The sequence below is a fragment of the Molothrus ater genome, chromosome 3, assembly GCF_012460135.2.
Source record: "Molothrus ater isolate BHLD 08-10-18 breed brown headed cowbird chromosome 3, BPBGC_Mater_1.1, whole genome shotgun sequence".
NCBI lineage: Eukaryota > Metazoa > Chordata > Aves > Passeriformes > Icteridae > Molothrus > Molothrus ater.
Window position 1 is genome coordinate 2150586 of NC_050480.2, and position 27776 is coordinate 2178361.

At 39.3% G+C, this 27776-nt stretch overlaps 1 protein-coding gene across 7 annotated transcripts in view; it reads left to right on the plus strand.

Moving 5' to 3' along the window:
- The window catches only part of USP34 (ubiquitin specific peptidase 34), a 119027-nt gene that overhangs the window by 38768 nt on the left and 52483 nt on the right, over positions 1-27776 (plus strand). For all 7 annotated transcript variants that reach the window (XM_036379635.2, XM_036379628.2, XM_036379632.2 and 4 more), the window contains exons 8-30: positions 2661-2722; positions 9211-9292; positions 9385-9477; positions 11450-11575; positions 11956-12085; positions 12643-12678; positions 13024-13154; positions 13600-14213; positions 14948-15162; positions 16858-16973; positions 17057-17184; positions 18421-18510; positions 18969-19064; positions 20144-20226; positions 20798-20952; positions 21832-21945; positions 22625-22724; positions 22898-23057; positions 23509-23635; positions 23729-23876; positions 25530-25630; positions 26488-26697; positions 27347-27472. In XM_036379635.2, coding sequence (XP_036235528.1) covers positions 2661-2722; positions 9211-9292; positions 9385-9477; positions 11450-11575; positions 11956-12085; positions 12643-12678; positions 13024-13154; positions 13600-14213; positions 14948-15162; positions 16858-16973; positions 17057-17184; positions 18421-18510; positions 18969-19064; positions 20144-20226; positions 20798-20952; positions 21832-21945; positions 22625-22724; positions 22898-23057; positions 23509-23635; positions 23729-23876; positions 25530-25630; positions 26488-26697; positions 27347-27472 — 3243 coding nt within the window. The remainder of the gene's footprint in view (positions 1-2660; positions 2723-9210; positions 9293-9384; positions 9478-11449; positions 11576-11955; positions 12086-12642; positions 12679-13023; positions 13155-13599; positions 14214-14947; positions 15163-16857; positions 16974-17056; positions 17185-18420; positions 18511-18968; positions 19065-20143; positions 20227-20797; positions 20953-21831; positions 21946-22624; positions 22725-22897; positions 23058-23508; positions 23636-23728; positions 23877-25529; positions 25631-26487; positions 26698-27346; positions 27473-27776) is intronic.

Here is a 27776-nt window from a genome sequence, read left to right on the forward strand (position 1 = left end):
GGGAGCTGACTCCAAGTGGTGTCTGAGTTTGCACCATATGGAACTGGCTCACATTACCTGAACAATTCACTGAACAGCACCCTTAGAACTGGGCTTTGTGACAGCTGGGTTGAAATGGAGCCCCCTGCCACAGCAGTATTTGGTGTTGGGAAAGGCTTTTAATCTGTTTGCAGTTTTAGCTTTGCAGCATCCTGACCCTGCTGCAATTAGCTGCTGCTTTGTATTGCACAAATCTCATTTTCTGTTCCTTAGAGCAGTCTGCTGCTCCAGAGAGAGCAGTTCTGCACTAGCAGTTAGCAGGAGGTGGAATTGAAGAGGTAAATACATACAGCATCAAATGGAAAACAATTCAAACTAAAAAAAAAATCCCCATCTTTTCCCTTTGCTATGGAAATGCTCCACGTAGCACCAGGCACATTTGATTTGTCATTGCTGCCTATAACCATAGAGAAACAGTCCCACAGGAGGGCAAACATGAAGTTTTTTATCCATCTGAGCCTTTTCAGTTTTCTGTTTTCTGAGCATATTTGGCCTCCTCTCTTCTGATGATGTGGTATCACTGAGTACAAGTTTACTTAAACTTGATTTTGCTTCTCACTGTAGCTATAGATAGAAGTACCTTCAATTTAATAAATGACAATTTAAAGGGATCTGTAAGTACTTTTTATCAGATTATTGCTGGCTTTTACCCAAAGTAAATATTTACATACAGGTAACTTACTAGGTTGTACAAACAGGCTGTGAACTGCATCCACCACTATAATTAATCTAAAAATCTGTTTCCACTTTTGCAGAGTTCCAATTACATTCAATTCCTATAAATCCCTTCCTTTGGTTTTATACAATTCTCCTTGTTCAGCTACCACTGTGTGTTTTTTTGTGTATCCTTGCCAAAACAAAGTCTGAAAATAAGAACTCTTCAGCTGCTTTATTTTTTCAGGCATTTTCTAGCTCATTTAAGGGAGTGTGAAGTTGTGTTAAGTAGTTACATGTTTTCACCTGTTGTGATTGATGAATATTGCTGTAAAAATGAGAGCTTTTAAAGAACAGACATGTATTACCAGAAGAAAAATTTTACAGTGTTTTTAGACTAAAGCAAATAGTAAAAATAGTAAAAATTGAATATTGTAAGCTAATTCATGCTAATAAGTTACCAAGTCTGTTTTTTTAATGTGAATATAGTCTTTAAAAGTGCTCTGGAACATTGAGACAATTTTTTCTTCTTTCTCATTCAAATCATAGAAAGTTTTATTTTTGTTGTTACCTTGTTTCTCTTCCATTTCATCTCTCGGTCACCTGTTGAGGTGGTTCAGCCCCAAAATACCCTCTCTGTCCCCTCTTGCCCCACAAATAGAATGTTCTTTTCCTGTTTTGGTGCCTGCCTCTGGAGATGAGCCCAGGGACAGTTTTAGTGCTCAGTTTTCTCTGCTGAAGCCTTTCCACCTTTGTGTCCTTTCTCACTGCCACATTTGTGTTGTATCAATTGAGTGCCTTTAGTGCCTTTAGTTTCTTACCATGTTTCATGGATAGTAAAAAATGAAAAAAGGATTTTTTCCCTCAAGGCATTCAAGGAAACAAAACCTTGAAGTGAAAAACCTGTTAGGAGGTGAGGGAGAGCAAGGTGTTGCAAACTGTCCCACGTGAGCTTGGTCTTGTGCTGAGTTCTGTTTAGTTTAAGTTTAATTTAGCAGAATTCTGTTTAGTTTAAGAGAGTTTAGTTGAAGTTATTGGGAATAACTTGTTTGCAAATCCCAGTATGAATTACAGAGTCTTTGTCAGAATTGCTTTGGAGAAGGATTTGGTATTATGGGAGGTGTTGATCAGTGGTGAGCCTGGATTTAAAACTGGTGATAGGAACAGCTCAAGTCTATCACTCTTTCAAAAGATTTTCATTTGGAGGTGAATCTTAAGAAAAATCAGTGAGCTTCCACTGTGTTGTGTGACCCAGCTCTAATTTCCACTCCTAAACATGTGTGATTTGAAATTCTCCATTAGTAACCAATCTATTAATAATTGTGTGGTCAGGCTCTCACATCTCCCCAGTTTCAGTGCATGTTTACTATCTTGGTTTTTCAAAACTGTTTTTCCCCCCTGAAGGTTGTTGAGATTGGACACAAATAACTCTTGAGAAGTCTTTACACACAGAGTTATTGAGAGGATTAGTGAATTCACCTGAATTATAGACTGCATGTACTAGACTTGTTTCAAGAGAGTAAATATTTTGACAAAGTTATGCAATGAGTTTAATTTTAACTGCAAAAATTCACATTACTGTGCCTTCAGTTTGGTTTTTTTTTTTTTTTAATAAGATGCCAAGTAAGGTCTATTACATAATTTAAAATATTTTATAAAATGTTGTGCACATGTAAAGAATTGGATACAGAGCCATTGGTGCTGAGGGAAGAAGTGGAAAAGACATGTAAAACTTTTAACAGACTTGCTTTTTTTCCTCTGTAATGTCTTTAAGAGCTTGGACATGTGTGAAAGCTTCATTTCCTGTAAAAATACATGATTTTTGTTCTTTAATTTTGTCTAAACAACTTCCTTAAAAACATATCAAGTCCTATAATGTCACTAATACTATTTTGAAATACAAGAAAAGTGCCTCACCAAATATTTGGACGAAATTGTAATTTTTTTCTTCCTTTTTCTAACTATAGAATCAACTTCATACCTTCAATGATGTGTGTAATAATGAGTCATTAGTTTCAGACACAGAAACGTAAGTAGGAGCCTTATTCTGAATACTTGAAGTGTTTTATGTGATTGAATTTCTTCTCTGTTGTTGTTATGGATTGTACACATGGGGGAGCAGTGATAATCTGAGACATTTATTAGAAATATTCTAATCAGGGGGTTAATAGATACTGTTAAATGTAAAATATTTCCAAATGTTTCTGGATTTTTTTTTTCTGTATTAAAATATAGAACCAAGGTAAGCTTTAGAAAAACACAGGTACTGAAATAATAAACACCTATAGTGGCCCATTATTTCCATGGTGATATATAAATAAGAACCAGCTAATTCCTATCCAATTCATATCATTGTTGCCATCTTCTCATTTCTCTGGATTATTTGTTTAACCAAGGCTTGTATTGCCATCACTGGCTCCCAAACTTGTTACTTTTCCACCCAGTTTGTGAGGCAATGCTACTGTTGTTGTTTTCTTCCTTTGAAGTCCTTACTTGTATAACTCAGGTGTGTTGAACAATTTTAGAGGGACTCACATAAATCTTTAAGAAGATTCACCTGTGGTGGGGTTGTGTTCCTGCCAGGAAATGTATTCACTTCTGTAGTAACTCTAAGCTAAATGGTAGAACTGTCAAGAATTTAAATTAAAAATGTGTATTTTGGTAGTTAAAATGAAGTAACATAAGTTCTTGTGAAGTAACAGGCAGAATGAGTAAATTGCAGAATTTTACTCACAATACACTTGTTAAGTGTCTCTTGTGGGGTGATGTACTCTGTTGATGTTGGGAGTCACACACACTTTCCAGTACTTCATTAATGGGAAGTCTCTCACAGCAGCAGTGTCCTGCTTTTGTCGGGATGCCTTTATTACAAATTGCATTTGAACGCTTTCTGAAATCTGGCTTCAGTCATGACCACAATTCTGGAGATTTCATGCAAAAAGCACCTTAGATATTTGAAGAGAAATGTCTGGGAATGTGTTGCTATTTTAAACATAAAGAAACCAGAATTTAGGGCACTTTTGCTTTTGTGGAGATGTGGAAATACCGTGGGAATAAGAAATAAATAGTAAATAGTAAATAAATAGTCAATAGGGGAACATGTTGGGAGTGTGAGGTCAGCTGGGGTGTTTCCTACACTGTCCTCCCAGTTCCTGGTGTGTTGTTACACTGGGACTGACAAACCCCAGATTCACCCAGTTCTTCTCCTTCCCTCCCTCTGAAGATGTGAAACAGAAGTTGTTTTTAGGTCGTAGTAACAGTAACAAGTGATTGTGCCAGTTAAACCTAATACAAAGCTGTTTGATTTTCTGTGTCAAATGTAAAAAAGAGAAGTTAGGAAGGTGGAAGAAGAGAAGAGTGGTTAAATTTCCCTGCAGAAGAGCAGATGTACTCTGCAAGAGCATCAGAGTTATTTTAAAGCTGAAGGAAATTGTCAAATTCTCCTTTGGGATATTACTTTCTTGGCAAGGGCATCTGTAAACAGGCTGTCATTTGAAAGGAATGCAGCACGAACAGAAAACCTTCTTTTCCACTTTTGTAGGATGTGGTTTTTAAAAAAATCAGCATTCCAGTTGTTCTGGTGTTTTACCTGAAAGGTTGGTTGCAATCCAGTATCAAGCATTGCTGCTCATCTTCAGATATCTTGTGGGATCACTGATGTCTTCCAGCCGAATAATCAGGAAGGGCTGGAGCAGAAGGATGGGGAAATGTCTCACTTCTCCAGTTTGTCCAGTACAAAGCTTCCCTCTCATTACAGACTCTGCTCATGAGAAATTTTTGGATGAAAAGGCATTTAGGGAGTTGGCAGTGACTGAATGGGCAGCAAAAGGAAAGCTTTTCATTCCTGTGTTCTTTCCTTAGTGGAGAAAGGAAGTCTTAAGAAGTTTTATTTTGTACCTTTGTAGCCTCTGCAGATTTGCCAAAAGAAGATGTCCTGCATTATGTCTGGTCATCCCCATTTTATGTTTTGACTTTTCCAGATGCATTTGGAACTGTCAACCTTTGGGATTTCTCCTTCTGTATCTTGATAAGGTGGGTTTGCGGGAGGTACCTTTAAAAAAATCAGCTTTCAGTTAGTCCTGGCTCTTCCCTGTTCAGAATTAATAGCAGGATTTTTTGGCACACATTTTGCAATGATAGCTTCCCACCTTTATCCTCAGCACTGCAGTTTTTCCTGGTAAGAGAAGCTAAAGCATCTTCTGTCTCAGAGAGCACTGGATTTCACAGGTTGCACTGGGGAGCAGCAGAAAGCTGCCAGAGGGATGTGGTTTGGAGCTGCAGGTGTTTGTTGGGGTGATTTTTGAGATTTCCTTTCCCTGCCTTCTCAAGGGCTGAGATTTGTGCTGACAGAGCCCTGCGTGCTCCAGGTGTGGGCAGTGCCTCAGCCACCCAACTTCATCATTCCCCAGAGATGGAATTCTCATTTAGCTGCTCTGCCTCTAAAGATAGAGCCAAATTCTTTGCAATCTGAGGTACTGAGGAGTGTGAAATCTACTGAAGCTAAAAATAACAAGACTGAACAGAAGAGGCTCAGAGTCTTTGAATAAGTGATTCCTGCAACTGTTTCACTGATGTCACTTAGTGAGAAATGATGGTGCTTTTCAGGAAGTGAAAGATACTCTTTATTTTTGGTGATACTTGAACCACAAGAGGAAAAAGTGTTGGTCTTTTCTTTAGTGAGGACGCTGTCAGCTTCTGGAAATAACACGTGTAAAGGCAGATTTTGTTTTGCTCTTCCCTTGGCAGGCAGCCAAGCGTTGTTCAGGTTTCAGGTTCCAGGTTGACACTGAGGCAACTTCCTGACTGTTTAAAAACCTTGATTACCCTCACTTGAAAAGCTTCCTGCAGAGCAATTTCAGGTGGCCAAAATTCCTTTCACCTGTGAACAGAAAGAGCTGGAATATTTCTTCTTTCTTTCCTTACTTTTGAGATACTCAATTGCAAGTTCTGTGTTGCTTTTTCCCCTCACTATTTTACCTTATGTTAACTCTTGCTTTCTCCATTTTTGTCTAAGCTTACTGATTTGAGTTTTTGGCAGCATTATTTAAAGCTCTACTCTCTCTACCCCATTTCAGGGATCTTTTCAGATTTTCTCTGAAAAAAAAGGTGAATTTTTTCAGTCGGCTCACTAATGTTTCTTTCTTGTGGCCTACACAGCAGTTAAACAAATATTTCAGATGATGTCAGAGTGGTGGTTTCAGAGCCTGCAGAGCATCAAAGAGGAAAATTTGTGCTCAGAAGCAAAAACATGTGCTTGAATGTGTGTTGGGAAGGTGCCTTCTGTATCCTCTTTGCATTTCTGATCCTAAATAGTTGAGATCAGGGTTTCACATCTGTTGTTGTGTTATAGATCCTATTTCAGTGATGTTGTCAAGAGGTGTTAGTGTTCCTCCCTTGCAAGCTGCCACTTCCAGAGCTGCATTTTTTCCTTGGAGCTTTTCTATTCTGTGTTCAGTGACGTTGTGGATGGCTGCTGTTGTGTTCCATCCAGCTCTGAGCTGCTGTGTTTTTGTAGCTTCGTGGGGAATGGACTGCTTGAATAAATAAAGTTTTCTTTGAGGGGGGTAACTTTGCTGTGGGATTTATTGCTGGATTTGGGTCATCATGTGGGTACCAAGTATTGCAGCACAGCCTTGGATTAAAATGCTTCCAGGACTTTAACCCAGTCCTTTCACAGAGGGTGTTCTTTGACCTGCCAGGAAAATGCATCGACTGGAGGATAAGAATGAGCAAAACTCAGTGCAGTTCCAGCATCAAGTTCTAGCACCAGCTGCACAGGCCCCTCTCTTCCTTGCAGTCTCATAGAATGCCTGGGGAAACTCATGTCAGAAGGGCTTGCATTACATTTCTTGGAAGTAAACCAGTTATTTTTGACAGACATGAATAATCAGGGAACTCACATGAAAAACTCTACAGAGAAATGGATTAAGTGTTATGTACATTTCCAGTGTGAGAGAGATTTAGAGACAATTAAACCAGAGGAGCTGCTACCTTTGCCTTTTTATTCTCTTCTCCTCCCTCAGCCACAACACAGAGCCATAGAGAGTATCAAGTTCTTTAAATAACTTTTCCTATTGCTATCCAGTTATTAAATCCATTATAAACAGCTGCTATGTGTTACTGCCAAGGTGAATTTTCTTACTCCTAAAGTCTGTCTGATTTGGATATCTAATTTGTAAAACCAGTCCTTGTGCTGCTCCTTTGATGTGAGAGGGAAAAGCACATTAATGCTTTGATCATAATGCATGATTTTCACTCTCACCATTTCCTTTAATACAAAAGAGTAACTTTTCCAGGAAAACCTTTGCTGAAATGGAAGTGTTTAGGAAAGAAGACAGACACCCTTCATTTACACTGAAATTTGCTTTTTTGGTGAATCCTTGACTCCGATATTGTAAATATATTCCTTAGTAAATCAGAGAACTAAACACTTTGTGGGAGTAATAACTTGATCATTTTAAGAGGTACTGATTGCTGTGCCCTCAGCCCAATTTTCTGGAAGGAGCAGTTCTCTCTGCTGGGAAGCACAAGGGCTTCATTCTGCCTTGCACAAGGATCCTCTTGTTTTTGGTCACCCTCAACAAATCCATATCAAATGCACATTTACCTTCAGAAATTTGAGATGTTGTTTTAGCAGAGTTGAGCTCACCAGAAGGATAAAGAGTTTGTTGCTGCTGAGAATACATCCATTAAAAAAGGCATTCCTTCAGAAGAATTATCTGTGGTTTTTCAGAGAAAACATGGTGTGAATTAGAGACAGAGAACTACCATGGTAATTGAATAAAATGTGAAGGAACTCATTCTAGAGGAGAGCTTTTGTTCTTTCCTTTGGAGTGGTTAAAATGCAACATATGAATGGATACAAAGCCTGATGGCTGTTGTGCCATGAGCAGAGGGGTTGGGATAAAGAGACCCCATGAGGAATGTGTCCTTTCATACTGGCATTGCCCAGCAGTGGTTATTTATCTGGGATTCCTTCTCAGAGCTGTGGGCTGAAAAACTCAGATGCAAGAAGGAAGGAAAGGTCTTCCTTCAGCCTTGGTTAGCCAGAAATCCAAACCCTGGCTGAGTCACAAATGTGCAAGTGCCAAAGTTGGGTTTGGGTGCTGGGGATAGTTGGGGTGGGGTTTGGTTTTGAAATGAGGCTCTGTGGGAAGCTCAGGACATCCTGGATTCATGGAACAGATGCAGTTTATCTTTTCAATCCCTCTTTGAGCAGATCCTCTGTCAAACTGACTTTACAGTGTGAAACTCATTTATTGATAAGCCAGAAATGATAACTGCTGGCAAACTTTTGTACCCTGCAGTCCAGTCATTCCTTAAATGTTATGGGGCATTATCTTTGAACAGTGTGGGAATATTTGATTCCCAGTGTCCTGGAACTAGAAGAGAACAGTCCAGAAATGATGTGGAGTACCAGGAGCTTTGCTCCTTGAGCTCAGCCATGAGGATCAGGCAATCCAAAACAACTGAGGCCCTGGCAGTGTGCTCCCTGAGTAGTGATTCCTGTTTGGAAAAGCCACAGAGGAAATCTCTTTTTGCCTAGAGGATCTTGGTTCCTTCTTGAGGGCAATAAAGATTGGCAGTCCTGGATTTTAATAGTGACCATAAATGTGACATGAGCAGAAGTGGTAAAAACAACTCTTCCTCAAATCCTCCAAGGCACCCCCTCCCTGCATCCTCTGCTCCCTGTGGGACACAGCTCTGTTATTCCAGGGCCATTTAAACCCAAAGCTGGGCTTTGATTGCTCTGAGGTCCCCTGATTGCTTCTGGTGCCAAAATCAGGGTAAACAAACATTTGCTTGAAGAGAAGGAATAAAAGGGAGCTCAGGCACTGCTTTGCAGACAGGGCAGTGCTTTCTGGAAGTTCAGCTTTTGTTTTGGTAAACACAATTTCCTTGTCCTGGTCAGTTTGAGTATTTGCTTGAGGAATGGCAGTGGGTGAAGTTCCCGTTGCTGTGGATGAGCAGAATGAGAATTTGGAAGTATCTGTGTGCTGCATGTGTGTGAGTATGACCATGGCAAACATAGTTTGGGAGAGTTGCTATTTCTGTTAGAGAATCTAAAAATACCTCCATGGCTTCCTTAAGAAAATATTTTCTGTCACTCCCACCTTTAGCTACATTTCAGTACTTGTGGAATTTCATGATAAACTTGGATTAAATAGTCAAAATCTTACCTGTGAGGTCTTTGCAATTGTTTGCACATGGTGAGTTGCACATTAACTAATAAAATTAATAGAATTATTGGTTATGTTTGCTGATGATCCAGTGGGGAAATGTTGATATTTGGCATAAGTCTTCCAGCTAAAGAAAAAAAAAAAAAAAAAAAAAAAAAGAAATCATTTGCTTCCTGCTTGGAAAAATGAACATTGACCCTGGTTTGTGTTCAGAAGGTTTTTGTGCCCTCACTACAGCTGCAGATACCAACTTGCAGGATGTGCTGTGCTAGAGGAGAGCACAGAGTGAATATTACAGGCAGATCATTTTCTGTTTCCACTCTTTTTTCATCTCCAGGTCAATTGCGAAAGAACTTGCAGACTGGCTTATCAGCAACAATGTAGTTGAGCACATTTTTGGACCAAATTTACATATTGAGGTTTGTATTTGATTATCATAAATTTAGTATAAACATGGAGCATGAACTTGTTGTTCTAGTAAATCTTTCCTCACTATGTTCTCACTTTGCAGATCATCAAACAGTGCCAAGTGATTCTGAATTTTCTTGCAGCTGAAGGGAGACTTAGTACTCAACTTATAGACTGTATTTGGGCTGCTGCACAGGTATATATTGAATTTTTGTAATTGCAGGAGTGATAAAAGAAAAACAAAATAGAAAATAAGTGGATTTTGTTTCATGTTCTTAAAGTTGAGTTTATTGCTTTTTCTTGTCTGTCTGAGCGTTTTGCTGACCAAAATGTCAAGTTAGGTAACTGCCACAGTTACTGGGTTATTTATTAGATGCAAGAAATCACCCTGGCTACTTTGATACAAGGAAAAAAATGAAGTTGTATAGCAAGGACAGAGTGTTTTCACTGGGAATGGGGATGAAGGTTGTAGGGTAGTTGCAGTATTTTTACTATTGTGCTAAATTGCCTTGCTCCTGTGTATTGTAGCTTCCATTTCTGGTACTCCTGGTGGGAACAATCAGGTGAAAATTGTGGCAGTGAAGTTTACAGCTGTGCTCCTCTGCTGCTGTTAAAATCTATAGAAGGCACTGAAATTTTATTTTTTGCTTGCTGAAGCTGGAAACTCTGATAGGCTTTTTGCCTTCAGAAAGATTTATTTGTGTGCTACTTTTAATGGGTCATTCTGCTTGTTATTTTAGGTTGTGACATTTTTATTTAGGGCATTTGAATACAATAGACATGAGCAGGCCTAGGGAACACACTGTTATAGCAGGTTAGAATTTAAAGAGGGTTTTTTATGTGTTCAACATTTCTTTGTCATTTATTTCAATCAAATAGTACTGAACACACACTCTGAACCAGTGTGGTCCATTGTCATTAAAACATGAAGCTGGAATGTTAATTAAATGCTCATTGGAACAGCTTTTGCTCCACTATTTTTCTGTGTCAGAGTAATTAATAATTATTTATTTTACACCACATTTTAAAACAGTATTTTCACTTCCTTGATGTTTTCACACAGCATGTCGCACACTGTTAGACCTCTGGATTTTTTCAGTACATTTTATACTGCTTTAGGAATAATATAATTACCTATTTTTGATAATGCTTTTACAGTTTAAGTGTTCATTTTGACATAGTGATATTTTCACAATATCTTTGGTATCAGAGTTAAGCATGTCCTGATCACTTCCCGTAAAAGGATCACTTCCTTAAAGCTCTAACGTTGTTTAAAAGGCTGACACCTTTAGGCTGAAAGAACAGAAGGCCTTAAGGTTTATTTTCCGCTTTTTAAATGAGCTTTCAGACTCATCTTCCTTAAGTTGAAGTTATCTCAAGATGTTTAAATGCATCTTTGTGTAGAACCCACATGGTTTCCTTGCACTGTGAATCCTGTGAAAGCTGGCCTGTACACAGCGAATTGCTGACACAGATATTTTAATGCCAGGAAGGCAAAATAAAACAAATCATGAAAAAACCCCTTTGAGGTGCAAGTGTGGTAACCAACGTAAGAATTTTTTTCCTAGAAATTTCCTGTAAGCGTAATTTTATTTTTTGAATAACAACATCCTTATAACGTAAAGAAACTCTTTTAAGTGGCTGTGAAAAGCAGCATTTAACCCAAGAGGAGTCATCCAGGAGCACTGTCCCTTTCATGTGGAAATGGAGTAGTTAACTGAACACACTGTCATAGTTTTTGACATCCATCACTGGAAAGACAAAAGATTTCTTTATAATCCTCACAGAGTCTGTTCCTGAGTAATCTTGATTTGTATTTACCTCTGCTAATAAGGTAATCATTGCAAATACTGCTTCCCTCAGATTTAGCATATAAACTTAATATTTTAGAAGTTATATTTAAGTTCAAATACAAAACAGAGTTCCAGTTCTTCTTTTCACCCAATCTCTCAGAACTAGAGCTAAGGAAGGAACTGTTACATTTGATTTGTACCTTTGCTGGCTTTACAGTGTCCAAATTACTTTAGTCAAAATTGCAAATCCGCTGGAGTTTGGAATTATTTGACAGCTTCTCCTGAGAATTTGTACAAATGTATTTGTTTGCTGCAATATTTGATTTATTTGTTGATTTTGCTGTTCCTGTTCCCTCCTCTGTTTGTTCCTTGTAGCTGAAGCACTGCAGTCGGTACATTCACGACTTGTTTCCTTCTTTGATCAAAAACTTGGACCCTGTTCCACTTAGACACCTCCTGAACCTTGTCTCAACTCTTCACCCCAGTGCTCACACTGAACAGGTAAAGACAAGGCCAGCAGCATTTCTGGCATGAGAAGAGCAATTAAAGGAGAGTGTTAAACAACCGTGATGGGCTTGTCTTCCTAAAGGAATATTCACTAATGCAGAAGGGGGTACTCTAGGAGTAAAGCTGTCATGTTTCTTCAGTTGCATCTTTCCTGTCTTTTAAAGCATCATTTTTAGAGATTATGTAACCACTGATGGAAGATTTTAACTTCCTGTCTGAAGTTACAATGTGTTTCACCCATTATTTAGTTGAGTTGTTTATTTTGGTGAGTTTATTTTGGTGAGCTGAAGTATTGACCTAGAGAAAAATGAACAGTGGCTCTTTCTATCCAAAATCTGCTGCTTAATGGGACTTTTCCCTGGTTTCCTTTGCAGACCTTGTATTTGGCATCCATGCTGATCAAAGCCCTGTGGAATAATGCCCTGGCAGCTAAGGCTCAGCTGTCAAAACAAAGCTCCTTTGCATCTTTACTGAGTACCAACCTGCCCATGGGAAACAAAAAAGGTGTGTGGTTTTCCAGTAGATCTGGAGGTTAAATTTGGATTTTACATAGTCTCCATGTTGAGTTTGGACAAAAAGCAGGTATAGAACTTTCTCCTTTAAGTATTTTTTAAAAGTGTCACGCTGGTGTATTTTTCCAGCAGAACTTGAGGCTGTAGATGAAAGCATGAAAAGTCTGTGAGTGCTTTTGGGAAGCTTTGTGTTTCAGATCCATTCTGTTTGTATAGCTAGAGTAGTCTGTATTTTTCTTTTTTCTTTTAAATTCAGAAAATGATCCATAACTTTTCTTGTTCTGCTGTACATCTGTGACTTAAAAGCTGCACAAAAAGCTTACTTACCTTTTACCTAGTTTCTGGTATTACATGCTGTTTCTGATTTGGTGATTTTGTTTTTTACTGGACTGTGTATTTCCCCACAGTCATTACTAAAGGTGCTGCCAAGCCATTTTCCTGTAGTTTCCCTTTCTCTTCATGCTGCTGGCTTTTATGAATCATTGACAACTATATGCTGACAAAATGATTTTTAGTCACTTATTTTTCCATCCTGTTTTTTTCCTTCAGAAGAAGAGGAGCTCAGAAGAGCAGCCCCTTCCCCTTGTAAGTATAATTTTAGTTGTACACCACAATCTGGCTCTTTTGATTCTACTGTGCTTTTGAATTTGGAGCAGAATTAAATTTGAAATTTGGTTTTTATGAGAAGTCAAATGAAATGGTATTTTGAGTAGAAATTTGTATAACAGTGGCAAGAAGAGACATCAAAGTACAAACTTTGTAAAATGCTCAGTGTTCTAAGTGAAATTTTTAGTGTTTAGGTACACATAGTTTAAGTTATATCCCTGTTTGCTGGAAGAATGCTCAATATTTGAGGCAGATTTATGCAATACTGTTACATTCCAGTAATTACCTGTCAGTGAATAACTGGGAAATGTGGTTTTGAATTAGGGTCACCAGCAGCAAGCCCTCAAAGTAGTGACAACAGTGACACCCATCAGAGTGGAGGCAGTGACATTGAAATGGAGGAACAGCTGATCAACAGAACAAAACACGTCCAGCAGCGACTTTCGGACACAGAGGTGAGGGTGTGGCTCTGACTCTGGGAATTTTGTCACTGAGCTGCCTGTTACCAGCTATAAAAATGATGTTTTAGCTGTACTTGTTTCCAAACCACCTCAGACAAATGTATTCCTGCATTTAAATAGTGTTCCAGTTAGGTTAATCTCTTAGGAATGGACAGCAAGGCATTGTCACGCTGGGGCTCTGTGCATGTGCAAAGTCTGCACATACACCCTGTTAGCAACAAGGTAATGCAGAAAATCAATTATTAAATCTGAATCTTGCTGGGAGCATTTTGTCATCAGCAACCAAATTGAGAAAGAATGAATGGCAACTTGTAGATGTGACACATTTCCTCCTGAAGGAAGAATGATGTTTGAATGATGATGATGATATTAATTATGTATTTCCAGTGCTGCTTTATTTTCTCCACCAATCTTAAAAAAAACCACGCAATAATTTCAGGAATCCATGCAAGGAAGCTCCGATGAGACAGCCAACAGCGGCGAGGATGGCAGCAGCGGGCCTGGGAGCAGCAGCGGCCACAGCGATGGATCCAGCAACGAGGCCAACTCCAGCCACGCCAGCCAGTCCGCCGGCAGCCCCGGCAGCGAGGCGCAGTCGGAGGACATCGCCGACATCGAGGCGCTCAAAGAGGAGGAGGACGAAGAGGAAGAAGACAGGAGTCACAACCCCCAGAAAAGCAGCAGGAGCACAGATCTACGCGGCAGAAAACTGGAATCCCAGGCGGGCATTTGCCTGGCAGACGCCCAGGGGGCTGCAGAGAGGAGCGGCACCAGTAACGGGCAGGGCAAGGAGCACGTGTTCAGCGCCGACGCCGTGGCGCCCGTGGACAACCGCATCCGCATGCTGGACGCCTGCCCCCACGGCGAGGACGCTGAGCACGACATGGCGGGGGACATGAGCGCTGCTCACATCTCACAGGGCTCTCAGGATTCCTGTATCACTCACACAGGGGACTTCCTTGGGGAAACCATTGGGAACGAGCTGTTTAACTGTCGGCAGTTCATTGGGCCCCAGCACCACCACCACCACCACCACCACCACCACCACGATGGGTACGTAGCTTGGCATTTCACAGAATCACACAATGGCTGCTTTGGGAGAGAGAGACCTTAAAGATTGAGCCCAGTCCATGCCCTAACACCTCAACTAAGCCATGGCACTGAGTGACACATCCAGGCTTTGTTAAACACACCCAGGGATGGTGACCCCACCATCTCCCTGGGCAGCCATTCCAGAACTTTATCGACCTTTCTGTAAAAAACTTCTTCCTAATGTCCAGCCTATATTTCCCTTGATGCAGTTTCCTCTGACTCCTTCCATAACAGAAGTAAAAGTTAGCAAAATCCTTTGTCTGGGCAGATAGGTAGCAAAATCCTCCATCTGGGCAGAAATTGGTGTGTGGACATTGTGCTGTAGCTCAGGATAATTTTGTCTTGCAGAGATGATCATTATCACAGACAGTTACACAGACACCTGATTTGTTAACATCTGATTAAAGGTTTCTCTTAAGTTCTGGTATTGAATAAATAAGACAGCATTTAAGAAAATGTTCAAAATGTTTTGCAAAGTGCTGCATTTAGTTAATATTAAGAGGCCAACTCAGTCCTCATGCTAGTGAGACCTTCAGTTTAGTTATCTGTAGTAGTTTTTCCAATTCATACAAGGGCTGCTGTTCAAACAGATGATTCATCCTGACTTTAGCTTTAGGGAGATGTCTGCTCACTTGTAGTCTGCTATAAACAATTTCCTCTTTGATATTGTCCATTCTGATATTCTTCTTTTACAGGCATATGGTTGATGATATGCTTAGTGCAGATGATGTCAGCTGCAGTAGTTCTCAAGTCAGTGCAAAATCAGAGAAAAATATGGCAGATTTTGATGGGGAGGAGTCTGGCTGCGAAGAAGAGCTTGTACAGATTAATTCCCATGCTGAGCTCACATCTCATCTTCAGCAGCACCTCCCAAACCTGGCCTCTATCTATCATGAACATCTGAGTCAAGGTAACACTGATCAAAGAAAAACTGAAAAACTTGGTTTGTCATTTTGAATTAATCTCCAGTAATTAAAATAATGAAGGTATTTTAACCATTTATTTGTATTCATCCAAAGAAGCCATGATGACTGCTGAGAAGTTGATGTTTCTCCAAGAGATGCATTTTTGTTTCTCTCTTCATTTGTCAACACAGAAATATTCATTTGTGTTTAGCTGTATTTATATTTTTAAATCCCCCACCTTTCCATTTCATCTGGAGCTTTGAATGCAAGTTAAAACAAATAAAGGCACAAGAGAACCTAGGAAGTGTTTTTCTAATAGGTTATTTAAGTGTAAAGAAAGGTGGTACTGAAATGCAAGACTCTTCTTAAAAGATCTTCCACTCTGAAACTTTCTGCAGTTTTTGTGCTGGTGGGTGCACATTGCTGTGATTTTGTACACTTGAAATCATAAATTAACCTATAAATGAATGAACCATAATGGGCTCTAGAGAAGATAATTCTGGAAAAATGACTTAAAATATGACCTGATACTTTTGGGACCTTGCTGTAAAGGGCATTTTATGCTATTTCATCTTGCACTGCCAAATCTTCTGCTTTACTTCAGGGTGCAATTTAAAATGCTCCTCAAACACTTCTCAAGAATTATATAATCTTTCCATATGCTATTTTGGCAGCTTTATTTTCTCTTTTACCCTGTTTTTAAACATAATGGAGAGCGGGGTTGCTGAAGGGTTCCTGTTTTTCTTCACTGGCTGCAAGAACCAAGTTTGCTCTCATCCAGCAGACAGCAAACCCAGTGCTGTTTACATATTTCCCTGAAGTAATTGAATGAAAAGTTTTTATGATAAATTTTAGCCTGACATTGACAATTTGGATTTTTTTCCCTGGAGTTGAATAAACTATTAAAAACTTTATAAATCTGTAAATCAGCATATTTTTTTCAATATTTTCCACAGATATTATTTGTCTAACTGAAGATTGAAATTACTGGTTGAGCATGAGGCCTTCAGTGCATTTTATTTTTGACACCCCTAGTTTTGCATGTGCAAATAATTACAGTGTTCTGTGTGCAGTCTGAATTTTCTACTTGACTTTGCTGTTCCATGGAAATGGTATTAAATAGCAGATCAATGAATGGTGCCAGCTGTGGGCACAGAGAGGAAAGAAAGTGTCTATCAGTGTTTATGAAAAACATGATGAGTTTCTAATACCCTGCACTTTGATGTTGTAGCACGTGGAAAAATGCTGTTTGTTTTCCCTGGTTTTTAGTTGGATGAAGGGAATCCTGTAGTAGGAGGGGAATTTATTGAAATGTGCTCCTTCCCTGCATTCCAGCCCTGGTGGTTATGGAGATAACTCCCTTTGGACCACAGCAACACAGAAAGGCTTAAGAAATATATTAATTACAGTATGAATTAAATTAAAAAGCAATTGCATCTGCAGTTCTTCAGTGCTGTTTGTAATTGCACTTTGCCATTTGCCAAAAGCAGTGTAAATATTGGCCCAACTGCCCTGTTGGCTTCTGGTATGGTCTTTTAAGAACCCATATGTGAAAAAAGGCTGCAATTACAGGGTTGCTGCACTTTGAAATAGTCCAAGTTAACAAATCAAATGTGTTGTTGTTTGTGCACTTAGGGAATAATGTTCAATTCAGATGGTTCCTTCTGTTTGTTCACTAATGCTCTTTATATTTTCTGCAGGCCCAGCAGTTCACAAACATCAGTACAACAGCAATGCAGTGACAGACATTAATTTGGATAATGTTTGTAAGAAGGGAAATACCTTGCTCTGGGATCTGGTCCAGGATGAAGATGCAGTGAGTCAAATACCAGAAAGCACTTTTTAAAGAAAGAAAATAAATACAAAATATTCATTGGCCTTTCTTTCTGCTTGCTGTAGATTCATCTCTCTGAAGGGTTAATAAATGAGGCAGAGAAGCTGCTCTGTTCTTTAGTGTGCTGGTTCACTGACAGACAGATTCGAATGAGATTTATTGAAGGCTGCTTAGAAAATTTAGCAAACAACAGGTAACTTGAACCATAAATTATCTGTTTTCTAAGTATCTTATTTTTGCAACATAACAGAAATCCAAATTGGCTGTAATGGTTATTTTATTTTACAGGAAGACAACTTAAACTAAGCAAAAGCAGAAGAATAAAAATAGTTTCCCAAGTGTTGTAGATGTTTTTGATGCTCCTTTTCTTTTTGTTTTGGTGTCCTGAATTTCTCATTTTGTTGCATTTGTCTGTTCTGCCTTTTGCCAGAGGTTATTGCTTTCCTGCCTTTGGTAAAATCAGGTCTGCACCTCAGTCAGTCGGGGGCCTTGGCCTGAGCATTTTATACTGAATATTCAGGTTTTACACACAGGTGGCTGAGGAACAGACAAGTCTGTTAGAGGGTTTGGTTTCTGTGAGGAAGGAGCACCTTGACCTCAAAGAACTCGTTTTAATGCCAACCAAAGCTGTGAGATTGTACTGGTGAAAGTGGAATTTGTTTTCATGGTACAGATGACTGCTAGACATCACCTGCTGTGTTATGGTGTTACCTTTTTGCTGAGAACTTGTGAGAGGAGGTACAAGCATGCTGAGAGATTATTCTCAGCTCTGTGTCCAAGGAGTTGCATGTAAAGAAATAGGAGTAAGTGTAGTTGAGGTTCAGAAAACTTCTTGGTTGACTTGATGGGAGATTTCACAAGCACAAGAAGGACGTGAGCCTGTTGGAGCACCTCCAGAGAAGCTGATGAGAGGGATGGAGCCCCTCTCCTGTGAGAGAATTGGGATTGTTCAGCCTGGAAAAGAGAAGGCTTCAGTCCCTAATTGTGGCCTTCAGTCCCTGAGGGGACCTGGGAGAGAGACTTCTTACAGCAGCCTGGAGTGGCAGGACAAGGGGCAATGGCTTCCAAATGAAAGAAAGTAGGTTTAGATTACATAGGAGGAGAAAATGGTTGATTGTGAGGGTGTTGAGGCCCTGGCAGAGGTTGCCCAGAGAAGCTGTGGCTACCCCATCCCTGGAAGTGTCCCAGGCCATGTTGGACAGGGCTTGGAGCACCCTGGGATGGGGGAAGGTGTCCCTGCCCCCATGGCAGGAGGTGGAATGAGGTGACTTTTAAAGTCCCTTCCAACCCAGATCACTCTGTGATTTATGATTTACAGCACTTTCCTTTAGTTGGTTTGCTCACAGGAGTGGAGCTTCTCAAAGGAATTTTTCAGTGAATTATTTCAGTTTTGTGACAGTCACATCTTGCCATCATTTTTCTCCCTTAGATCTGTAGTCGTTTCACTTCGTCTTCTTCCCAAGCTGTTTGGAACATTCCAGCAATTTGGGAGCAGCTATGATACCCATTGGATCACAATGTAAGTAGGCCCCTGTCCCAACAATCTAGGGGGCTCTTTGGTGTCTAAAACCCTGTGAAAGGTGAAGATAATACAGAGTTCAGCATTCCTTAGCAGAACACATGCCTGGTGTAACTGTAGAGAACAGACTGACAGAACTGCTGGTAAGGGGACAGTGATAATCAGCAATTTTCCTTGGCCCTTTTGATGTGACATTTAAACATAGGCCCAGTTCTGTCTTAGACCTTTTCTGAATTAGGGCCTTTAGAACAGTTTTCATGGGCTCCACGGGGAGTGTTCTGTCAGTCCTACAGCTGAAAATAGCATTAGGAAACCTTAAGGATTGCAAGGAAGAAGAGAGTACAGTACTGGGAAATGCTCCTGAGATGGAAAAATGAATGTTATGTGTGTACCATTTTCCTGTAACAGCTGTCTGCTTCTTGGGGCTTTTCTCATCTTTTTCCTTTGAATTGCCACAGGTGGGCAGAAAAAGAACTGAACATGATGAAACTTTTCTTTGATAATTTGGTACACTACATCCAGGCAGTCAGAGAGGGACGACACAAACATGCACTGTAAGTACCCAGCTGACTTGGAGTGCTTGGTGTTTTATGGTTTTTGCCAGTGTTGCTGCTCATGTGTTCTTGTAAGTAAAGGCTTTCTCTAGGGAGATTTCCTGACTTCTACAAAACTCTGTAAAAACATTTTAAATAGCTCCTTTTCCTTAAACCAACTCTGGTGTCATTTTTTGTTAGAAGTCACGTTGAATATTTGTGTGCAAATAAAACATGAAGGTTTTGATATCTAAGTTAATTTAAAGTGATTTTGTGTACTGGAACTATTCAAATGTTTTAGTTTTAAAATTTGCCATTAGTCTTTGCATGATTTTTTTGTTGGAATACATCCATCTGCACTTTCTAATCTGTGTGATTAAAATCAGGTGTATATAAACAAGCAATGCAATTTCCAGCTCCCCAGTCCCAGAGGAACAGACTGTTCATGTTTTGACAGATGTCAAAGTCAATATGGGCATCCACATCTGAAAAATGTTGCTATTTATGGGTCCAATTTAACTTCTTCAAATCTAACTTCACCCTTTATATTAGATGTTGCTTAAGTGAGGAATTACTTAGGAAGGTGGGATCCTTTAAATTCAGGTAAAATGAGAAATTGTTCTGCTCCTTTTACCATCAAGCTTTTACTGCATAAATAGAAATTAAGTCAATGTTTTTATGTAAGTTATGAAAATATTTTCATAAAGAATATGTATCATTTGGAATTGGAAATTTAGAGTAGAAATATCAGCATTTTACAGCTTAGGGGGAAAAATAAGGTGGATCTTGCAAGGTGACAAAATGATACACTTGAATGGAACTGTAAGACAAAAAGCCCCACTCCCATCCCCCTTCTCAATTCCCAAGGAAAAAAGGTTTTTTTCTAGTGACAGCTGTTGTGTCATTCTGCTGTTTGGGGTGGTTCTGAACCATCTTCAGCTGGGGTTTGGGCCATACTCTGAACTAGAAATTCAGAAAGAAAGAAAGAACTGTAAGAAACAATCATTTATGCTTTCAAGAGGCACAAGGATGAGTAGGAAAGAAGTTACAGCAATAAACAACGAAACAAACATCCATTTTTTGTCCAAATTTTCATTTAGATACAGCCACAGTGCAGAGGTTCAGGTTCGTCTCCAGTTCCTGACATGTGTGTTTTCTACTCTGGGATCCCCAGATCATTTCAGTGAGTATTTCAGGTTATCTTACCACAAAACCACCCAGAGTAAGGCAAAAATACTTCTTAACAATCCATGTCAGCTTAATATGTTAGTTTAAACAAACAATTTAGAATAATCCCTGAGACAGTTTCAAAAGAAGGAAAATTTTCTGGCAAAGGCACAGAACCAATGTTGGAGTTCAAATTCTGTTGCAGTTCTGTAAAAACAAATTTTCATATTCTCTGTGCTGCAGTTTTTCTAAATAATAGGATTGTAGTAATTATGAAAGGAGGATAATACATTATGTACTTATGGTACATAATGGTTTGTGTCCATAATGAGATCTTTTACTGGAGTACTGTATTCCAAAAAGAAATAATTCTTCATATTTTAATACTGTCAGAAATTAATTTTCCTTATGAAGAGTGAAATTACACTTTTTACAATTAATATTTGGATGGTCTCACTATAGATAGTCAAATTGTCATTTATGTGTTATGACCTGACAGAAATACTCTGATTTTTCTGTGTGTTCTTGGGTTTTATGAAATATTTGGTGTCATAAAAGAGTAGTTAAAAATACTTGCCCAATTGTAGGGTTGAGTTTAGAACAAGTGGACATCCTGTGGCACTGCTTAGTAGAAGATTCTGAATGTTATGATGATGCACTTCACTGGTTCTTGAATCAAGTACGGAGCAAGGACCAGCACGCCATGGGGATGGAGACGTACAAGCATCTTTTTTTGGAAAAGGTATGTGCACAGTTAATTGCAGCCTCATCATTCCAATAATGAAGAGAATGTTTCATTCCATTTCAACACTGTTTATTGCATTTAAAATTGTTTCTATGGAAATCATCTCTTCAGTAGTGCAGGAGGGCCCTGCTTGTCATGGAAAGGTTTTCCTGTGCTTGGAGAGAGGAAGGAAATGGATTTGTGGGAATTCTTTTCACAGTACAATTTACCTGAGTGCTTCTTTACAGATAGCCCACGTGTTCTGTCTGCAGCTGTGTAGCACTTTATTTCAATTTGGAGAAGAATCTTCACAAAACTATAGTTTGCTTTATGCTGTACAGCTCCACCTGACTGAAAAATGGACTTTTCTTTTTCAGAGGGGCCTGTAAATATCAGCAATACAGCCACTGAAAAGACAAACATGCAGAGCTTTCTCCAGGGGGTTCAATTCCATCCATCTATTTTGACAGATGGCATTACAAAATGGATAGATTGTGCAAAAATTAATAAAATAGTAGTCTAGTTCTTTCCCAAGATTGCATAGGTTTTTGTCTGGTTTTGCACATGTGTAAGTTTTTTGGATGGATGTCACATACACTAACAAGTGCTCCTGCTGATGATAAGTTAAGCAGTTGATGTTAAAATGCAATAACTCTTTTTCCTCTGCATTGTTACAGTTCAAATCAGTGGTGAAATGAACTGCTCAAGCCAATCATAGTTGATTTCTTTATTCTATCTAAAACTCAGAGTATGATCTTTTTCAAGAGCAAGTCTATTTGATCTACTACATTTGAGTGGGATTAATAATAGCAGTGATTAGTAATAACAGTGCTAGTGAAATAAATACCCTGCAATTGCTCTGTGCTCCAGCTGTGACATCTTTTTGCATTTGTTTAGATGCCCCAGCTGAAACCTGAAACCATCAGCATGACTGGCCTGAACCTCTTCCAGCATTTGTGTAACTTGGCTCGGCTGGCCACGAGTGCCTACGATGGGGGCTCCAACTCCGAGGTGAGCTTGCCTCTGTCCCTTGCTTCTCTTCTCTCTGCCACCTGGGCATTTTGTCTCTCAATGCAAAGACAGGAAACCACCAAAACCTGATACCTGTTGCCTGCATCTCTTTGTGCAGTTTATCATATTTTATCATAACTGAGCTATATCCAGTGCTGAGTTTAAAAACCATGTTTGTAACATTTACTTATCTAGTGAAGAAGAGTCAAATGACATTCTGTTAGTCATACTTAACTCTGACTAGAAATGTGTTGTAAAATGTTATGTATTATATACTTTAGAAGCTTTTAATCCAGAGCAATTACTTCATAAATAAAATTATATTTAGAATATGTTCTCCAAATTGATTCGAGGCATTTTTTTTCTTGCCATGAATATTGATTGTAGTTGTGGTTTAAAGCTTCATTTGGAAGTACTCCTGTTTGTCAGAAATGAAATTTCACTATTTTGAATTTCAACCAGTTCTCCTCATGTGTGACTTGGAAACTGTTTCTGAGAAATTGAGAGTTCTGTAGTAATTGGTGTGTGCAGTGATGACAGTGCAAACAGTGGAGAAAATGAGATATTGTTATGATTGAGTCAAGAGGTAAAAAAAAGTCTCAGATCAGAAAATCCTCACTCTCAGTAAATTAATGAGGCAATGTTTTGTTTCTGTGCTTGTTTTCCTTTTGGCCAACAGCTGTGTGGCATGGACCAGTTCTGGGGCATTGCTCTAAGGGCCCAGTCTGGAGATGTCAGTCGAGCAGCCATCCAGTACATCAACTCCTACTACATCAACGGTACCCACTTCCATTTTCATCCTTTTTTTGCTGTTTGAAATGCTTTAAAGAATACCCAGCACTATCCTTTTATTATTCTTTTATATTTTATTCTTTATCCTTTTATTATCCTTAGTATTAAAATGCGTTGTTCCAAAGCTGTGCCTATAAATTGACTTGAACTGGTATTGCAGGTAAAACTGGCCTGGAAAAAGAGCAGGAATTTATTAGCAAGTGTATGGAGAGTCTGATGATAGCTTCGAGTAACCTGGAGCAAGACTCTCATTCAAGTCTAACCATCATTGAAAGAGGGCTCTTAATGCTGAAAACACACCTGGAGGCTTTTAGGAGAAGGTAAAAAACTCTATTGATCTATTTGGATGCAGAATTTATTTCTATTCCTCTTACCATAATGTTGAGTGTGTTAAGAGTGATTATTAATTTAAGGAATGGTTTCTTTGTGTAAAGGAAAGGCAGTAGGGAATAATTGTGAAAGGTAATAAATAAAGTTTAAACAGTTACCAGAGCTGGCCCTTGTTCTTGTATAAAAATGTGTGGATGTGTTTGTGTTTCCCCATCCCTCACCAAGGAAACTTCTTAGAAGTTATTTTAATTTTATTTCAAACACAGCGAGGCTGTCAATAACTTCCTCTTACCAAAAAAAATAAATCAAAACAGCATTTGCAGATTTTGTCTATCAAAACAGCATTTGCAGGTTTTGTCTTTCTTTCATTGTTCAGCAAACATTTGGATTAAACAGGCTTTGACAAAACCACTCTTTCCGTGTTTTTCCCTGCTTCCTAAGGTTTGCATATCACCTGAGGCAGTGGCAGATTGAAGGCACTGGCATCAGCAGTCACTTGAAAGCCCTGAGTGACAAACAGTCTCTACCTCTAAGGATTGTCTGTCAGCCAGCTGGCCTTCCTGACAAGGTGGGTGAAAATCCCTTTCCAGGCACAGCCTCCCTGCTCAGTGCTCCTAATCCCACAGCTCTCTTGGGAAATAAAACCCCTGTTTCCTTTCAGATGACCATAGAAATGTACCCCAGTGATCAGGTGGCTGATCTGCGAGCAGAAGTCACCCACTGGTATGAAAATCTGCAGAAGGAGCAGATCAACCAGCAAGCACAGCTGCAGGAGTTTGGCCAAAGCAGTCGCAAAGGGGATTTCCCTGGTGAGCTCTTCCTGCCTGGAGCTTTTGCCTTTACAGCTTAAAAATGCCTCAGCTAAGCAAGCATTGTGATTTATTTTCTTAAGCTGTAGTTCAAATTAGTATCACCCTCTCTTCTAATTAATAGTGTTGTTTTTAAGCCCTACCATTTATTTGAAATAGCAAAGAAATTGTAAATCCTCTAAGTCCTTGAATCTGTCTAAATTCCCTGTTCCAATAGATTTTCCCCCACATTATTTTGCTTCTTGTTGTTTGAAATGATGTTATTTTCTGTAAACTGGAGAGTCTGTTGCACACAACCTGATAAAATTTTACATTTCAATTTTACATTTCAATTTTACATTTACATGTATATCTTATGCTGTATTTCATCTGATTCATACACTTCTGTCTCTGCCGTTGAGTCAGAGTTTGAAGCCCCAATTCAAATCCATAATTTATGCTCTGTATGGATGTATTTCAGTCAGGTGGAAGATTTTCCTTACTCCTGCAATTGCTTTTTAATTTATGGTCATCCAGTAGCAGAAATGATTCTTCATCCTGCTTTGAGGTTGCTAATTTGGAATGTCACCTTGCTTTGTACAGTGAATATGCATCCTCTTGTTGTTCCCTCTTTGTGTTTGTGAGTGAATGAAAATCCTGCTTTATCCTTCAGGAGGGTATTCTATTCCTGATATTAAATATTACAGCATTCTTAGCACTTATTGCTGTTCAAAGTGGTTTCTGAATTTTCTTTGTTTTCTCAGTTTTTCTTTCTCATTATAAGCATGAGTTAGTGTGTAATGAACAATTATCTGAACAAATTCTGTTCATGAACAGCTCTTTCCAACACCACCATTAGTATATGTTTAAACACGATTGAAACTTGCTCTTCACAGTTTAACAACTTCTAAAAAACCTGTTTTAATGAGACACAATGGAAATAAACCAGACTGAAATTTGGACACATTAATTGCCTCCTTTGTAGAATCCTTTTCCAGCCACTCAGCAGAAGCAGTTTTAGTAAAGAAACTGTCTTGTTTTCCACCACATAGTAGTAAATATTTATTTTTGTTGTAACTGGCATTTTAGAAACACGTGGTCATCTTGGGCAAAGTGTGCTTGTTAGAAGAGAGGCTTGGTTGTCTGCACCAAATGGGATTTAATTCTTTATTTTTTAATTGTTCGGGTTTCTTGTTCAGTGTTGAGTTCTTTGCAGGGTGTCCTCAGTTTTCCCCTTCTGAAGTGGGTGTGACTTCTTTGGTTCCAACTTACATTTAAGTAAGATTAATCAATGCTTCTCTGACTTGGCCACAAGTGTGGGGTACCAGGGGCATTTTGTTGATGATCACAATCATTTTCCATTATCCTTCTGTGGCACAGTATCATCTACTACAAAATATGGAAGGCATGTTTGAATTTGTATTATAAACACTTTTCACTACCAAGTTAGGTGACCTGGTATTGCAAAGGTTATTTGTGAATACAAATGCAAGTAAAGTAAATTTATGCAAGTAAATTTAGTTTATTTATACAAGTTTAAATTAGTTTAACGTAATAACCACTTTTCTTAAGGAAATGGCATCAAGATTTTGCCTCTGCTGAGGGGTGTACTATCAAAGCTGTGAAACTGAATCTATGAATCCAGGATTTTGCTGAAATAGGCTTTTATCCTAGGTGGCCTCATGGGACCTGTGAGAATGATTTCATCTGGGCACGAGCTGACAACTGACTATGATGAGAAAACTCTGCACGAGCTGGGCTTCAAGGACATGCAGGTACTGCCAGCATGGGAGCAGGGGCCAAGGCTTGGCTCTGGTCTTCTGCAGCTGATTCTGCACCTGGGCTGGCTGGGAGCAACCCCTGGGGGATGCCAGCTCAGGACTGGAGTCTCCCCAGCTTCAGGGGCAGAATCAGGAGTGTGGCTGATGCTTTGTGAGGGCTGCCCTAGAGCAGAGGCTGGACAGAGCTAAAGAATAAAGCAGGGATTTATTAAAAGGATCTCCTCAATGGATCCACCTTGGGCAGCACAAGAGCCCAGCCAGGCCTCACCCAGGATGAACCAAAATGGTCCCAAAATGCACGGCCGGGCACGGGGTCTCTCAGTTTATCAGCTTTTCAGGGGTCTCTCAGTTTATCAGCTTTTCAGGGGTCTCTCAGTTTATCAGGGTTTATCAGTTCTGCTCCATTTGCATCTTGGAGTGAATTGTCCAATTACAGCTCCAGCCCATCAAGTCTTATCCTTCTTGTTCTTTCTCTTCATTCTGCCATTATGCTCCTGGGCCTGAGATTGGGATCATTTGTCCTTGGTTCCCAGCTAGAGAAGGAATTGTTTTGTCTCCCTACTCTGTGAAGAGAGCTCACCATCCCCTAAAATGAAGCTCAGACCCACACACTGAAGCAGCACAGAATCTAAAAAACCTAAAAGCTAAACCTGAGGCATCGAGTGCAGCTACACCATGAATGCCTTAAGTGAAAGCAAACCCAGACTTCATTTGTGGCACTTGCTGAAAATGCTGCAAAGTCGGGATTTGACTACAAAACAAAAAATTGTCTTTAATTTCTGAATTCTGAGCCTTGTGAAAACATTGCATGCTTGTCATAAAGCTCCCTCTGCTCGCTGTGTCTGCTGCAGATGGTGTTTGTGTCCCTCGGTGCCCCCAGGAGGGAACGCAAGGGTGAAGGTGTCCAGCTGCCAGCCTCCTGCCTGCCTCCTCCTCAGAAGGACAACATTCCAATGCTCTTGCTGCTGCAAGAACCTCATCTCACCACCCTCTTTGATTTGTTAGAGATGCTGGCCTCTTTTAAGCCTCCTTCTGGAGAAGTGGCTATGGAAGACAGTGAGGTAATTCAGAGTAATTCTGCTAGAACAATTGCATTGAAGTCTCATTTCATTGGATCTGGTTTTCCTGTGTAGCCTATTTTTCTCTACTCTGTTCAGTTGCTAGAGATGTTTTTTGCCTGCTCATTCACGTGGCAAAATCTTCATTATTCTCCTTTTTTCTTAGCAATAATATTGCTAAGATATTGCTAATATTTTCTTAGCAATAATAGAACATTTGAATGTTGTAAATACTGTAGAAGCTATAAAAGCAATTCTTAAGAAACAATATTGATTATTTAAGTTGACATGGTGACTCATAATGGGAATTGGCTTGAGGAAAGGTTTGTAAAGTTTTATTGCAACAACCCAAGCTTGATCTTCTATGCCATCATTAGCTTGAGGGAAATTAAATCATATATAGTACATTTGAACCTGTAATTTATTTATAAGTTTTATCTGCATTTAAATATTTCAAAATATGTGGTATGATTTAAAGATCATGTAACTTAATTTCTTGCAAGTTGAGACCTCAGTTATCAGATCCTAATTATGGATTTAGTTATTGGATAGGAAACAGGTTCTTAATTACAAAGAAATAGGTTTTTGGGCTTTGAAATGTCTTTTTCTCAAAGAAGTTCACAGTAAGAATGGTTATGGTTTGGTTTGTCAGAGTGCAAGGTGTGAAGAGCTCCATCTCCATGCAGAGAACTTATCCAGACGTGTCTGGGAACTGTTAATGCTCCTACCAACGTGCCCTAATATGCTGCAGGCATTCCAGAATATTTCTGATGAGCAGGTGAACAAACCTTTACATGTTTATCTTTATGATACTTGAATTTTTTAGCATCCAGTGTTTTAGTTGGAATTTCCCCAAATAGGAATGTTACATAGTAAATCTGTTAAGTGTCCTGGGACAGGAGTAAACCTAATAAATCTAAAACTAAACAGAGATGTCAGCTTAGCTCCCAAAGTTTGTTTTTATCATTTATTTTCAAAGTTGATTTTATAAATTAAAAGAAATTTAAGCAGTACTAATGATCACAATCTTTTTACTTGGATGGAAAGAGCAGTTTCTTCAGTTCAGCCTGGCTTTAACACTG